The 16866-nt window shown below is 40.1% G+C and overlaps 2 protein-coding genes across 2 annotated transcripts; one reads left to right on the forward strand and one right to left on the reverse strand.

Annotated features, from left to right (window-relative positions):
- Positions 1-11909: 11909 nt before the first annotated feature.
- LOC117616270 (dihydrolipoyllysine-residue acetyltransferase component 4 of pyruvate dehydrogenase complex, chloroplastic) lies at positions 11910-15053 on the forward strand. The gene is made up of 6 exons (XM_034345528.1): positions 11910-13046; positions 13165-13356; positions 13457-13544; positions 13642-13712; positions 13816-13899; positions 14550-15053. Exons 1-6 carry the CDS (start codon positions 12129-12131, stop codon positions 14652-14654), a joined length of 1458 nt encoding a protein of 485 aa, XP_034201419.1. The 5' UTR covers positions 11910-12128; the 3' UTR covers positions 14655-15053.
- A 254-nt stretch (positions 15054-15307) lies between these two features.
- LOC117614852 (ACD11 homolog protein) lies at positions 15308-16862 on the reverse strand. The gene is made up of 4 exons (XM_034343769.1): positions 16372-16862; positions 15813-15985; positions 15548-15693; positions 15308-15464 (listed from the first exon to the last, which is right to left on the reverse strand). Exons 1-4 carry the CDS (start codon positions 16615-16617, stop codon positions 15358-15360), a joined length of 672 nt encoding a protein of 223 aa, XP_034199660.1. The 5' UTR covers positions 16618-16862; the 3' UTR covers positions 15308-15357.
- Positions 16863-16866: the final 4 nt, after the last annotated feature.

Genomic DNA, 16866 nt, shown 5'->3' on the forward strand with positions numbered 1-16866 from the left:
GGCAGATCCTCGATGACACCAAGTCAGCTCGAGTCACTCTAGCAGGATGCAGGGGACCGTAGTCAGCCTGATCCGCAATCCTGGCAGGTTTCGGGGACACAGAGTCAGCCGAGCCGCAATCCTGGCAGGTCTCGGGACACCAAGTCTACCGAGCCGCAAATCCTGACACTCACGGTCCGAGCGTCCCGGTAACTCGTGAGGCAAAGTCAAGTGCACTGACGTAAACTGAAATCGGACTGGATGTCCGTAGACATCGGTCCAACTCTGGGCAATCACCAAGTAAAGGGTGGGTACATGGTGGTCCTAAAATAAACTATTTTTAGAAAAAATCTAATAACTCACAGCCTTTTTGTGAAACTGAAATTTAACTGCTGTCTCCTCTGATAGAGTTCTCAAACTCTGCTTTTTATATTACTGGAGCTTCAGTAACTAAACAACACGTAAATCAAAGCATTGTACCGCTCAAATCACGTTCGAAATAAATAGTTCATAAAACTTCTTCAAGATCAAATAATGAAATTAACCCATATAAACTGACTTATAAAAGCTTATTTGTAGAAAATCATTATAAAATCATTTAAGTAATCTCATTTATATAACTCATGCATATAAAATCGTTTATGAAAGAAAGTCCACTCACTGATGGTCCGAGCTTATTGGACCCTTCGAAGGTCCCTCATGCGGGTCGACTGGATCTCTGGTGCCTGATTATCCATGAATAATAAATCAATAAACTGCTGAATAAAAAGAATTTAAATTAAACACCCTGCCCCGGCTCCTAGAAATACGTGCGCTTAGTTTTTAAGTTACTCCTATGCCCACATTAGCCTTTTTGACTCTTAGATCAGTTTTGGAAGACTTGAAGCTTGACTAAGCGATAAACCACCAGACCGGCCAATCCGGGACCCCGTGGGTCCACGGTCTTCGATGGCCAATCTGGGCTTCTCTGAAGGTTCCTAACAGAGGAGGAACCATGTCCCGCGAATTTGGTCCGAAACGGACGGTCGGATTGGCCAAAATCGCGTTATCGCTTAAAATCCAAACCCTAGCCCCAGGGTTCACGATTTCGGAGTATCCGGGACTCCGATTCGCAATCCGTCGAATCCTACACGATCCTGTAATCATGTAGTACGACATATCCAAAATTCAGTGCGATCCAACGATCTGACGACACTGCACCCAAGGATTGCGCAATATGGAAAATCCGTTCGTGGCTCAAACGGACTTCGAATCGAGATCCGCGAAATCCTACCCGCTCGTGATGACACGAGGATCCCAAAACTGCCCAGAATTACTTCACACCCTCGCCCACACGCCCCAGCACGCGCGGGCAGATTTGGGTGTCCTAAGCGATTTCGGGCGGCCGAAAAATCTCAGAACCAAGACTCCAAACTCCTATCCTAGGTAAAACACCCCATTTGGAGTCACTTTTGTTCTTGGACATACCCCAAAAAGTGTCCAGAAACAGTAGATCACGGCGGCCGAAGTTTTAGCCAAACTTCAAGTCGAAAATCGAACCCTTTAGAGCTAAAATCGATCGAAACCCATACATCCATCAGCTAAAACACGAAAAATAGCTGAGAAACCATACCTTACTCGATCGATTTGGTGGAGAATTGAAGGAGAAAATTGAGCTGGAAGTTTGAACACGAAATCCGGCAAAAATGGAGTTTTCCGGCGAGCTCCGGTCACGGCAACTCCGGCGAAGGGTCAGGAAATGACGGCGGCTGAGTGGTGGTTCGTTTGGTACCAACGGCGGAGATCGGCTCCAAGTGTGGCGGCCGTGGCGTCGATGAGAAGGAGGAAAGGTCGGGGCGGCTGGAGCAAATCGGGAGGAGAGAAATGGGGAGAGAGAAGGGAGGAGGGGATAAAAATCTGACTTTTTGATCAAATTACCATTTTACCCTTCGCGGTATTTTGATCATATCTTATTCGTTACAACTCCGATTCGGTTCTACTCCGTGTCTACGGACTCGTTTCGCCGTGCTCTACGCAACGGCGCAAGCGGAATTTCTAAGTTCTTTCTCGATCAAAAAGTCAACTTTTTCTATATTAAAATATGCGATGGCAAAATCGTCTTTTTGCTAGAAGATATTAATCCTTACTTTTTAGATATTTTGTTATTTTCTTGATATTTTGTTTTGGGTTATTACAATATATATATATATCACAAAACATCCCTGAGGTTCATCCACTTATCACAAATGGTTCTTACGAATTTTTTTAATTTTTTAATTTAAAATTCATAAAATTTTAGTTTTCTTTTTAATATTATTTATAAATGAAAAAACTATTTATAGAAGGATTTTAATCTTGAGGACCATTTATGAACCTTAAACCCTTAATTTTTTTCATTTTTAAATTTTATGAATTTTAAATTATTTTTTAAAAACTCCATTAGTTTGTTGATGTGGCATATATATGGATCCCACATCTATAATAATATAGTGTCACATGTATTTAAAATATAATTTATATTTTAAAAAGAAAATCAAAATTTTATGAATTTTAAATATTAAAAAATTAAAAAATTTCACAGGGACCATTTGTGATAGGTGGGTGAACCTCAGGAATGTTTTGTGATATACATATATGCCACGTCAGCAAACTAACGGAGTTTCTGACAGAATCTAATGGCATAGACCATTTGTGATCACACATACTAATATTGAGGACCACGAATTACACAAAAAAACATTAAAGATGCAATCTGATAGTTTGTAGACCTTAGGGACGTTTTGAATAAGCCAATAAATAAAGAAAAATCACTGGGTATAACCAGTGCCGGTTCTGAATTTTTCAGGGCTCGACAAGTAAAAATTAGGCCCACACATATATATATATATATATATAAACTTAGTGATGAACTCACTCTCATTTTTCAACCAAGATCTCACATGTCCACATTAACAAAAAATTTAACATTCAAACCAAATAAATTGTATCAATTCAAACTTCAATATATAAAAATTTAGAATAAAACGCTACAATGTATAACAAGATAAATACTTGTAACAATTCAATAAGTTCTTTTTCATACAGCAACAAGCAACAAACAAAACAAAAATTTCTCTGCATGCTCAATAGCTGAAGCAAAACAACATCAATCTACTTGAAATCCCTTTGCATCCTTAGCAACCAGCAAAACAAAAATGTCTTTACATCCTCAATGGCCAAAGCAAACAGCAGTAGCCTACTTAAATCTTTTTGCATCCTCAGCAGCAAGCAAAACAAAAAATGTGTTTTCTTCCTCAATGGCCAAAGCAAACAACAACAGCCTACTTGAAATCCCTTCGCATCCTCAGCAACTAGTGAAACAAAAATGTCTTTGCATCCTCAATAGCCAAAGCAAACAACAACACCCTACTTGAAATCCCTTTGCATCCTCAGCAACCAGCAAAATATCAACATCACCACCTGCAAGATAAGGTGAAAAATAACAAAATCATAACTAAAAAAGTATTATTTAAATGATTTTCTTCTTGAATTTTGAGAATCAAAATCCTCAATGATTCTTTCAAATTCAAGCTTTTTAACATCTCCTTTTCAATGGATAAGATTGCTAGCCTATTTAGCCTTTCTTGTGACATGTGTCACTGAATGAGCGAGCGGTGTGGCGCGGCGGAAGCGAAACATACATTTCACCACTCAAAGCACACCCGTGCGGCCCAGGATCCCTTCGGATCCCAGTCAACCTTCTTCCACTTCATGATATTCATGACTCTCACAACTCCGCTAGAGGTTCACCATCAGGTGTCGTCTCCCATAGGCGTCATGTCCCATAGCTAGACAACAAGTCACAATACCTTGTGACAATACAATCACCTCTCATCCGGCAACGAACCCTCGACGCTCATACATCAAGCGTTGCATAAGACACGCCAACTGCATCAACCACGTCGCATGCTTAACTTGTGGCTTGCTCATGTCCAAGTCAAGACATAGCGATCCAACACACTATCGGTTTACCCACACTTTTGTTGGCCATTCCTTTAGCGTCCAAGATAGCCCACATCCTCAAGCTATACACGCAAGCTGTGTCATACTTACATGTCGCCCAAGCCTTGGCGACATATGTAATCCGAATGTCCCACATAATCATCTATGCATTGCATGAGGTGGCAACCCATGCAAACCAGCATCCGAATATCTTCCTTCCATATTAGACAAGGCTAAACCCAAGCCAAGTCCATCGAGTATTGTCAAATGTCTCGCTAGCCGACGACATAGTGAATGTCATACGTTGACCTCACTCTTCGCAACGATGCGCAATACGAACGTCCCCGCGTGTTTGTACTGTCCTCGGGAATTCATTTTCCTCGGAGACACAGATTATCCTTCAACAATCTTATGCCCGCCCTTATGACTACCTCTAATGTCATAAAGATATTCACTTAGTGCCATAAGGGTGTAAGCACCAGAGGTGGTGGAGAGCATGACACTATGTCACCCCATTTATAGCATTTTATGCATTTAGCCTTCCGCCAAAAGGAAACATCACCTATGCCCGAGGAGTCATAATTGGGCATAACTCCTTCATATGAACTCCAAATGGCGAACCATCAGTTGCGTTGTCTGCGTCTCAACATCACGATCGTCTCGGTATTCTTAGCTTCCTCAGGTTCCTCCTGTAACCTTCTGAAATACCCAAAATACCTTTCACAAGTGCAACTCGGCCAACACCAACTATTCTAGCTCTTAAGCTCTCGCCCATCCATACTTAGACTACCACATAAGCGCATATATGTCCTAATGGAGTCACGGTAGCACTCGCTTAGGTGCGACCCGTGACACATGGTAGACCTCAAGTAAGATTTCAATAATTTTAATTTAGAAAAGCTTCTTTCTGCAGATGCTATAGTCACATGTACAGTCAATAGTATTCTATAGGCAATCAAAACATTTGGAAAACAGTCCATATCTTTTACAAACTCTACAATTTCAAGTGTTGTGTTTACTGCTAATGGTCAAAGCAATTGCAGTACCTGTAACTCTGAAAACAAATCACTTGCATCAACATCAGAAGACTCACCATTTCTTAAAGTAATTTCAAACTTCACACAACAATTTTTCAATTCCTCATCACCCAATGAAGTTAACTTCTTTGGATTAAACAAGAACCCAAAAATACCATCATATGCTTGGATTTGTTCAAATCTACTCCTTAATGAAGAAAGAGTCATATCCACTACACAAATGAAATAATTCACTCTAAATGATTCTTCAACTGATTGTACTGTCTCATCATTGACATTCTCATCAAATTGTTTCTTTCTATGACTTCGACCTTTTTTTAGGAAATTCAGTTCAATTCCCATATCACAAGCAATAGTTTTAGCTTCAATCATAGTTGATGCAAATCCATTTTCCCTATAATTCTCAAAAAAAAGAAATGAGCCCCTCCAAATTTTTTAAAGCAGCATCAATGCATATATCTTTAGATTGTAACTTTTTGCTAACTAAGTTAATTTTCAACAAAATATCATGCCAAATAACCATGCCAAATAACCATGCCTAATAAAAACTCAAAATTTTCCAGTTCATGTGTTGCTAAACTTTCAGCTTTAACATCTTCACTAGTTTATGCTACTTTAAATAAAGCTTCTTTTATTTGAGCAGCTTGGGATCTTATTGCTTTAACTTTCCCAATGTGCAGTTGACAATGTTTTGAGAGTTAAACCATCTATATGATCTTGTACAATCTTCCAACATTTTGTAGAATTAGCAAAAACACAATAAATGAGTTGAACCACCCCAAAAAAGGATTTCGCTTTCACACAATAGTTTGCCATATCACATAGTGTAAAATTAAGAGAATGATAACCACATTGTAACGACCCGGTCCTAAATAAATTGGTAATTATTAATTTATGTAGACAAAAGACCATTTTACCCCTAGAATATTTTATTGGGTTTAAAGTTGGCATTTTGACCGGGAAGGAATTTGAGAATTTCAGTGGTACCGTTGCGTAGAGTAAGACGAGATGAGTTAGTAGACACGTAGTGGGCTCGATTTGGAGTTGTAACGAGGAAGTTACGATCAAAAGAAACTCAGTGGCACAATCATAATTATTTCGAAATTGCATTTTTATAAAAACAGAAATTTCTCTCTCTCTCTCTCTCTCTCTCTCTCTCTCTCTCTCTCCCCCTGCGCGCAGAAACAGCCCCCCTGTTACTGTTCATTCGAACAGTATTTCTTCCGCCATCTCCTCCACCGGCCACCAAACTTCATGATATTGGTACCAAAACGTCAAGCTCACTTCCTTCTTCCTATCTCGACCCTTCACCTCCACCACCTCTGCCCGTGGTAGCCGGAAATTGCAGAAAAGTCGCCAGTTTTACCCATAACTTGAAGGAGCTCATTCGGGTGATTTCGGCAACCAAATTCTTCGAACTTGGTATGTTTTCTGATCCTCTCAATGTGTTCTAGCTACTGGTTGGTTTGTTTAGAATTAATTTCTGCGTTTTGAAACGAATTTAAGCGAGTAAAGTTTGGCCGGTTTCGGCCTCCGATTCCGACCACTTCCGTCGACTTTTTGGGGTAGGTCCAAGAAACAAAAGTTACTTCACTCTAGGTAATGATCATGTAGGTATAAGTGTTGCCTGGCAGTTTAGAGGTTTTCTGATCACCGGAATATCTTTGGGCACCCACGCCCTGCCAGCGCGTGTGACGGCGCGTGGGCCACTATTTCATCTAGTCTTAGGCTTCTAAAATACTCATCATGTTGTCCTGAGCACGACGGTATGCTCGGATATAAATTTGGATATCGATTGATCGTAGAACGGATATCGCATATTAGGCATTATCCGGGTTTGACATGTTTGGATTGTTGGATCGACTCCATTTCAATATATGTTGATCTAGGCATTCCTAGGATCATGCAGGAATTCACGGAGCGGGGATCAGAGATCGACTCCATTTCAATATATGTTGATCTAGGCATTCCTAGGATCATGTAGGAATTCACGGAGCGTGGATCGGAGCCCCGAATGTTCCAATTTAATAACTTAAAGTTTATGTTTTACAATAACCGTCCGACTGGGGGATCTTGAGCTATCCGACCTTCCAATCCTGATCAAACTTGCAGGACGTGTGTCCTTAACCTTGTGGAACCCATAGGAACTTTCGGATAGTAAAACGAAGGTCGTGGGCACCGTGTGTCTGTTTGATCAAGTTGGGGTAGTTGGACCCCTCGGTTGACCGTGAGTCTTCTGAGGTAGTTTCACCCTTCGGAAGATATTAGGATAACTTTTTTATTGAATCTTAACTGTTATTTGAGGTTAAATTGGAAATTGATTCGATTTAAGATTTTCCTTAGAGGTTGTTGTTTATCATTAATTAATATTATTTGATTATAAATAAAGTATAATGTTCTAGTTGTGTGATACGGTATTTTATGAAATTTATGTGAAAACAAGCGTTGAATAATATTTAAATTGTTCTAAGATCTTTATGAAATTTATGTTTACGTGTATGATCGTTGGGTCTAAAAATAATATTATTTTCCTGATTAAATTACGTTGCAGTCTACTATAGACTGGTATCACTAAATTGGGAATACTTCTATTATTAGTTTAGATAATTGAGAGTATGTCAGTTTGAAGTGCTATACGCACTACCCTATGTACCTCCACGGATATTGATTATATTGTAAGTACTATCCTGTGATGGTTAAGTCACACGTGGCGCAGTTATCCGGCGTGTTGACAGACACTATACGTGACGTTGAATATTCCGGCGTATGGGGAGATTTTATGATTGTTAGGTCCCACGTGGCGTAGGTTATCTGGCGTGAAGACAGACCCTATACGTGGCGTTGGATGTTCCGGCGTATGGAGAGATTATGTGATTGTTACGTCACTCATGGCGTAGGATTTTCTGGGGGGATGACAGACCTCATACCTGGCGTTGGAATTTCCGGCGTATGGGGAGATGATATTATGATTGTAAGGCACACATGACGTAGGATTTTCCGGCGTGATGACAAACCCCATATGTGGCGTTGGAATTTTCGGCGTATGGGTAGATGATATGATTGTTAAGTCACACGTGGTGTAGGATTTTCCAGCATGATGACAAACCCTATACGTGGTGTTGGAATTTCTGGCGTATGGGGAGATTATGTGATTATTGGGGAGATTGGAATCATAATTTTGTAGAAAGAACTACGTATGGCTTGATCCCTCAGTAAGGGTATGTAGGCAGCCTAGGGTAGTGCCTAGGTGTAGTCGCATACTAACTATTGTTTTATTAAGATTGGTTCTGACCTTGTCGTTGGTCCTGAAATTTGGGTGAAAACGAGATGTGATCGTGTTAGGAGGTTAAAACCTCATATGTTGGATATTTGGGAAGTTATTTTATACTGATTATAGTGGGCATTCATAAATTTTCTGAATTCGTTAGTGGCAGTGTTTAGAGTTTGTTGGTGGTTTCGCTTCGGATTATTTGAAGGCCGGAGGCTGTCTATGTGAATTGCATGTTGTTATATTGTGTGTGCTACCCGTTGGAATATTAAATTGTGAATTTTGTGCATGTTGAAATTTGGAGAATGTTCAATTTACAGGGGAGACTCTGCCAAAATTTCGGCAGAAAGTCTCGTGCCCTTATTCCTTTTTAGGAAAAAGGAGGCTTTAGTTTTAGTGACTGGGTCCGACATCAGGGTGATGTCGGAATTTCCACATGATTCGTCTCGGGTTTCGAAAAATTCGGGGTAGGTCCTGTCACATATGGCATGAACAAAACTCTAAGATTTATTTCAAATAATCTTCTTTGTACACCTTGATTTTTTCCTTTCATATTAGAGCAATTATCGTAACCCTGTCCTTTAACATTATCAATTTTAAGACTAATGGAATCTAGGACAAATTGAAATTCATTGAAAAGTCCTAATCCTGATGTATCTTTCACAATTAAAAACTCTAAAAAGTACTCCTCTATTTTACTGGACTCCTTGACACTTCCACACACCGTATTATCAAAATCATTTGTTCCTTGTGACTTGAATCAGGAGTGCAATCAAGTATCACTGAAGAATATTTTGCTTGTTTGATTTTCTCAATGATTACACTTCTGACTTTTGAAGTCAGCAAAGCTATCATTTCATTTTGAATCTTATGGCTTAGATAGTGATAGTGAATCTCATCATTTTGAATTTGTCGAAAATGTTCTCGTATTATTGGATCAAATTCTGCAACCATTTCTAATATACCTAAAAATTTACCATTATTTTCTTCATAAATTCTCTCTTTTGTTCCACGGAATGCAAAAATAAATTATCTCTTTTGTTCCACGGAATGCAATATTATTTTTAGCAAGACTTTTGACAATAGAAATTATTCTTACCAAAACATGTTTTCAGTGTTCCTTCTCTCTCCTAATTTGTTCTTGTATGCCTTTATCAATTGTTTCATTTTTTTTTTCTTCAATATATTATGTAATTCAATCCAAGAACTCTTGTTAGTTATGTGTTCAATGCTTTTTTCATGTTGTTTAAGCCTCTCACTAAGATGTTTCCAATCTCTAAGTCCTTCGTTTTCTAATTGGCTTCTACAACACATTGTCTTAAACAACTTACAGTAAAAACAAAATACCTTATCCAATTCCTTTGAGTATACTAGCCATTTTCTGCCATGAGTCTTTGCATTTGGTAACTTTCTCATGTAATAAGTCGAGGAAAAATGTCTACATTTTTCATCCTTGGGAAATTTGATATTATTATCTCTTGCATGACCTTTTTCCACAAGTGAAGCTTATAACATCCCACATCAACCAACAGAGAGAGGGTGATGTGCCTTATATGTGCACACCCGCATCCATCTAGCACGAGGCATTTTGGGAGCTCACTGGCTTCGGAGTCGTAGGAACTCCGAAGTTAAGCGAGTTGGGGGTTAGAGCAATTCCATGATGGGTGACCCACTGAGAAGTTGCTTGTGAGTTCCCAGAAACAAAACCGTGAGGGCAGAGAGGGGCCCAAAGCGGACAATATCGTGCTACGACGGAGTTGATCCCGAGATGTGACAATTTGGTATCAGAGCCAGTTTGCCGTGTGGTTGGAGTGTGCCGATGGGGACGTCGGGCCCTTAAGGGGGGTGGATTGTAACATCCCACATCAACCAACGGAGAGGGGGTGATCTGCCTTATATGTGCACACCCGCATCCATCTAGCACCAGGCCTTTTAGGAGCTCACTGGCTTCGGAGTCGTAGGAACTCTGAAGTTAAGCGAGTTGGGGGCTAGAGCAATCCTAGGATGGGTGACCTACTGGGAAACTTCCCAGAAACAAAACCGTGAGGGCAGAGAGGGTGCCCAAAGCAGACAATATCATGCTACGGCGGAGTTGATCCCGGGATGTGACAAAGCTCTCATTTTTTCGTCAAGATTATCCCAAATTCTATGATAAAAAATGTTTAAAGGAAAACTTGGTTCTACACCTTCAGGTTCAGTGTCTTCATTATTACAAAGATGATTGTAGACTAAGAAATTTTGGTGCAATAAATTCCATTAGACAAGAAAATAATTAGGGTTCGGTGGATTAAATCGTGGGCCCCGTAATTTGCCCATGTGGCATGTGACTCATCAAAATCGGATTAGTTGTCAAAAATGACACATGGCGACATCCGACGGAGTGCATCAAACGGTTCAAGATGAAGACAAAATTAAATGAAAGAATCTTCTGTGATTGACTTTGATTTAAATCAAATATTAATCAGGTTAATCAATTGAAGATAATCTGGTTAAATTGCTAGATTATGGGAAGTGATTTAAATCAAATCAAAATCCCATAAAACAAGGTTTTAAATAGGGAAAGTTATTTAGGTCAAACATCCTACAAGAGCCTATAAATAGGAGGTCTCAAGACGAAAGAAAGGGTCAGAGAGGAAAAAACCTAGCACTCAGAAGAAACAGAAAACTCTCTGCATTCTTCACCCTACTTTGGAAGAGCCACTAAGCACAACAAATACGTGCCGGTTCCTTCACCATAGAAAAATCCCAAACACCAAAAAAGCTTCGTGCTACCCGTTTGATCAAGATCAAGTCTCTACTACCCTTGTATCAAACACAAATTTTCTTTAAACACTTTGAAGATCGAATCAGAGGATTCAATACAGAGATTGTAACCCTAAATTTCATAAATACAATATTATTTTGTACACGTGTTCTTGTCTCATTTGTCGCAGGATATTCGTGTTTACAATGATCAATATCTTCATTCTCAACATGTTCATCTTCACCTAAGTCACCAGGTGTGCATTAAAATCATTCTAAGTTCCTACTAATTCTTCAACATGATTTTCTTGTTCAGATTCATTGACTAAATCATTATCAATTCCTAAAAGTTCTTCAACATGATTTTTCTGTTCAGATTCATTGACTAAATATTCAGTTGAGTTATCAACTGAACTATTTGTTTTGTTTTGAAAAAATTTATCCAGAGCTCCCTTTTGAGATTGAGTTCATTCTTCTCTCTCTCTCTCTCTCTCTCTCTCTTTTTCTTTTTCTTTTTTAATTTCCAGATGGGTGTTTCTTAGGGAACATTGTTACTTGAAAACATAAACAATACAAGGAAAGCCAATGCAATTTTAATACTTCAAAGAATAAACAAAGAACAACATAGCATGGAAGTTGAGAAATCCCCCTCCATAGAAACAAACTTGATATTTCCAAATTTGCAATCAATTAGAGCAAAGAGAATATGTAACTGCATGAGTTCACAAATCTACAAACAAAAAAAATAAATAAAAAATAAAAAATCGTATTTTCCTCTTCGTTTAATATCAAATCATAAAAAAAAAATAAACTTTTTTATTATATTATAAATAAATTTTGGATATATTTCTAAAATCCATTTTATATAAGGTATTTTTATAATTTAGGCTCTATATTGAGTATAATAGTGAATCTCCTAAACAATAAGGAAGAGGGGGAGTGGCCAAGTGCGAGGCGAATGGCGATGTAAACAATTTAAAGAGAGTTGCGGGTAGCTCAAAGCCTCCAACCAACTCCTCCTCGTCTTCTCCGCCCACTTTCTTCATCACCTTTCAACATTCTTCTTCTTTTAAATCACACTCACACAGACACCCCCCAATCCCTTCTTTCTCTCTATCTCCTCCAGTTCTCCGAAATCCAGAATGGCGTCTTCTCCATTTCTATCTAAGACCACCATTTCCTTCTCCTCCTCCTCCATCTCCCCTTCTCTTCCCTGGCGGTCCTCACACTCTTCCCCTTCCTTCTCCACCGCATTTCGCACTAAACCCCGTCGGAGAACCCTGACCGTCCAATCCAAGATCAGGGAGATCTTCATGCCTGCCCTCAGCTCCACCATGACCGAGGGAAAGATCGTCTCCTGGGTCAAATCCGAAGGCGACGTCCTCTCCAAAGGCGAGAGCGTCGTCGTCGTCGAGTCCGACAAGGCCGACATGGACGTCGAGACCTTCTACGACGGAATTCTCGCCGCCATCGTCGTCGGCGAGGGCGAGACCGCCCCTGTAGGAGCCGCCATCGGACTACTGGCCGAGACCGAAGAGGAAGTCGCCGAGGCTAAAGCCAAAGCCAATTCCGCTTCATCAGATTCCCCCGCTTCTTCTTCCCCGGCTGCTGAAGCTGTTACGCCCACTCCTCCTCCTGCTACTTCCACTCCCGCTCCAGCTATCGCCCAGCCTTCTCCACCTGCTACTTACACTCCCAAAAAGACTGTGGCCACGCCTTTTGCCAAAAAGCTAGCCAAGCAACACAAGGTAGACATTGCCTCCGTGGTGGGCTCCGGCCCATTTGGCCGAATTACACCTGCTGATGTGGAGGCCGCCGCCGGAATTGCCCAGCCCAAGAAAGCCGTCGCCGCCGAGCCCACTCCCGTGTCCGCTGCTCCACCCAAGCCTTCTGCTGCTCCTTCGGCTTCATCAGCGCCTCTGCTTCCTGGCTCAACCGTGGTGCCCTTCACAACGATGCAGGCCGCCGTTTCGAAGAACATGTTGGAGAGTCTCTCGGTGCCAACATTCCGCGTTGGTTATCCAATCAGCACCGACGCGCTCGATGCCCTCTACGAGAAGGTACATTGTGGATAGTGTTTGATTTAATTGGGTTGTTGCCTTTGGAATGCCTATTGGGTCTGATTGGCATTTGCAATTCTGGAACTTTGAGCTGAATTTATCGACATTTTTTGTACAGGTGAAGCCAAAGGGTGTGACCATGACTGCATTGTTGGCTAAGGCTGCTGCTCTGGCACTCGCTCAGCACCCGGTTGTAAATGCCAGCTGCAAAGACGGAAAGAGCTTCACGTATAATAGTAGCATAAACATCGCCGTTGCTGTGGCAGTCAATGGTGGCCTTATAACCCCTGTTCTTCAGGATGCCGATAAGGTCTGTGATTTCTGAATGATATGTTAGTTAAATTTTATATTTTTGCTCTTGAATGTTGGAGTTTTAGATATTGATGGGTAATTTGTATTTTTTTTCGCAGTTGGATTTGTATTTGTTATCCCAGAAATGGAAAGAGCTAGTGGAGAAGGCCCGTGCGAAGCAACTTCAGCCCCATGAGTACAGTTCAGGTCTTTATTATACAAATTCTTAGAAACTCTGTGTTTGTTACTTCTGTTCTCCTTGCTTTTCTGTTGTACTCAGTAAGTTACATTGAATTCTATACAGGAACTTTCACTTTGTCCAATTTGGGCATGTTTGGAGTGGACAGATTTGATGCTATTCTTCCTCCAGGACAGGTGAGTTTTAACCCTTAAAGATAAGAATTTTTGGTTTCGTGAATTGATAATTTATGTTCATTATTATTTCGCTGTTTGCTCAATTTCTTTTATTAATAATCAGGGGGCTATCATGGCTGTTGGAGCTTCAAAGCCAACCGTTGTGGCCGATGCAGATGGGTTCTTCAGTGTAAAAAGTAAAATGCTGGTGAGTATCGTCGATTTTTCTTCATAATGTGTGCTATGTATCTTAATGTTGATATGCTGGAGAACTTTAAAATGATGTCAGTTTAGTTTCACTATGACAATCATTTAAACAAAATTCAACAGCATACGCAAATGCAAAATTCAACAGCATACGCTTCTTGTTACTAGTACTCCCAAATTTTCCATGTCAGCTACACAATGCATGGTAACCTGCTACTTTCTTCTGTGAGGAAAAGAATGTTAAGAAGTTATATATAAATTTGGCAAGAGTTGTGCTTGACTGAAATTAGCTGTTCTCCAGAAATATAAAGGATTTATTTGTACTTCTCAGTTCTATACGCATGTCAACTAATCTTGTGGGAGAGAAACAGAGCCTTATATGCAAACACCTCCTGCACCTCTATGTGAAAGGAGGGGAACATCACTTTCTTTGTAGTTGATCTATTGACTCCAATTCCAGAAATACCAAGATTTTATAATGTTGATTGGATTTAATAACTAGGTTTCTCTGCACTCTGAATATTTTTCTTCGTCTGCTTATCAATTTTGTCAGTTGAACACAACAGGGAATCTGAAACTTATAGCTTCTCTTGTGGTTAGAAACTTTTAGAAAAGATACTTAATTTAGTTGGAATGTGCATCTTTCTACAGGTAAATGTAACAGCTGATCACCGGATTGTTTATGGTGCTGATTTGGCTGCCTTCCTCAAGACGTTTGCAAAGATTGTTGAGAACCCAGAGAGCCTCACGTTGTAGTTGGTGTTTCAGGACTTCCAAGGATAAAATGTTTTTGACCATAAGCCTCTAATTTTCATCAGTGAAAAAAGTATGACGTCTCTTTCGAACGGGGTGCCCAACTAAGGAACACGCTTTTGCAGTAATTTCTAGCATTTTCTGCTTGTGTTGTACTTCATTTTGTTTTGAACTCCTTTAAGAAATTGCAATGCTTTGTCAGTCACTGTTGAGAAGATTTTGAAACAGGGAAATAGCAACTTTTGAAATTTTTGGATAAGAACAATGCTTGGTGGGAAAGCTCAAAACCCAATGGCTGTGTAATAATATCATGTCTGACAGGCATAGAACAGGCATAGAATCTATACATGAATTGGTTGTTTATGAACATTGGTGATTTTTGGCATTCAAGTTTACTATATATCTGTTAAGCACCTCATGAAACCTTTCATTTTATAGTGGATTAAGTGATTAGAAATTGGAGTGACTTTTAAGTTCCTTTCTTTGTATAGGTAGCAAACATCATTTAACTAATAACTTTTGCAGCCGCACTGCCTTGAGCCATGCGATAATTTTTTTGATCTTGTAGTCTAAATAATAGCCTCCTATAAAACATATAGGTCTCTTGTAGCACGGTAATAACACTTATGTACAGGCCCGTTGTAGAGTAAAAGAAGTGATGTTAAAGAACTAGAGCTGCATATACAATAATAGATGAGGACTCAAGTCACCAGTCCAAGGTGATACTCCTAGAAAGGTATAGCTTGTCGATGTACTCAATCACCGGACGTGAGGCCCGGATGTACCTTTTCATCTTCTTCTCTGCTGACTGGTCTGCAATAAAATTGATCATAATTAAGAATCAATAGCAAATTTGAAAGAGATGCCGGATGGATAGAGAAAAGTTTTACACTTACGGGTTTCTTCGAGATTCACCAGAAGTTGATCCCTTGACGGAAGAGCATACATGCCGGCGGCAACTGCTGTCCTGATTGTCCAACTGTGGTATGGCGCACAAACTTGGGCATAAGCTGTAGAAGCTGCTTCCCTTAAAGAATAGTCACTGAAAGGCCAAAAAAGCAAGAGAGAGAGCTAGATATCATCATGTAGAACAAAACCAAAACACCTGCAGAATGATACATAACTGCAGTCTGCAATTAGACATAAGGAAGTTGAACATACTCGGTTGACAAAAATTGTTCAAATAAAGCTCTGATGAGGTCAAGGCCCTGCCTAACTCGGCGCAAATTACGTGAGTGGCTTCCCGGGGTTTTTACCATGTCATTTGCAACATCAAAATCAATTATACTTTCTAAGGTGTCGTAAGTCTTTGATGCTTCCACAAGATCATCAACCTGAATGAACCAAACACAGTGTGAGATCCTGCAGGAAGGCCAATTGGATTGAAAATGCAACCAAGAACGAATAAGAAACAGAGCCTCATTAGGAGTATGAATTTTGCAAGAATTGAGAAACAAACAAACTTGAGAAGGCAAACTTGATCAGAAAGGGCCAGATATCATAGACATCTGAAATCAAAATTGCAAGCAGAATCGGAATGCAGGATGGAAAGCACATATTATACATGATCAGCAACAAACAGTTCTGCAGCATATTATATACAACATAATCATCAATGCAGCATATCTTGATCCCAAACAAATTGAAATCTATAAATAAATAAACACAATTTAGATTGAATTTGAAAAGTAAGAAGATGGATGGAAGAGAGAAACGGAACCTTGGAGACGTACTCCATCTCGGCGAACTTGAAAGCAAGGCCAAGGCAACTGAAGAGGATGGAGACGAGAGATGAGGCCTGGCAGAAGGTATCCAAACTTAGCCTCTGTTGTTGTTGGGATTGGAGGAACTTGCCCAACTCCTCAAAGGCTTCAACAATGGATGTTAGAGGAGGCGTGGACGTCGACTCTGCCATTGCCATACCATCCATGGCCCCGCTACCGCTGCGTTTCACCCCTAAAATCATTCACAAATAAAACCCTACCCTCAACGAAACGATTTCTCTTTCTTTTTCTTTGTTTATAGTTACAAACAAAACCTTCAAATAATAATGTTAATAATAATTAGGGTCCTCAAGATGCAAGGCAGTTGCCTTTGTTGCTTTTGTTGTTGGTTGTGTTGAAAAGGGGTGCATCCTAGAACGTAAGGCTATGGGGTTTGAAGCTTCGCTAAGGATGCGGCCTGCCTAAGGTAAAGGAAACCACCTCTTTTATCT

Source organism: Prunus dulcis, chromosome 1, assembly GCF_902201215.1.
Source record: "Prunus dulcis chromosome 1, ALMONDv2, whole genome shotgun sequence".
In the NCBI taxonomy this organism is placed as follows: domain Eukaryota; kingdom Viridiplantae; phylum Streptophyta; class Magnoliopsida; order Rosales; family Rosaceae; genus Prunus; species Prunus dulcis.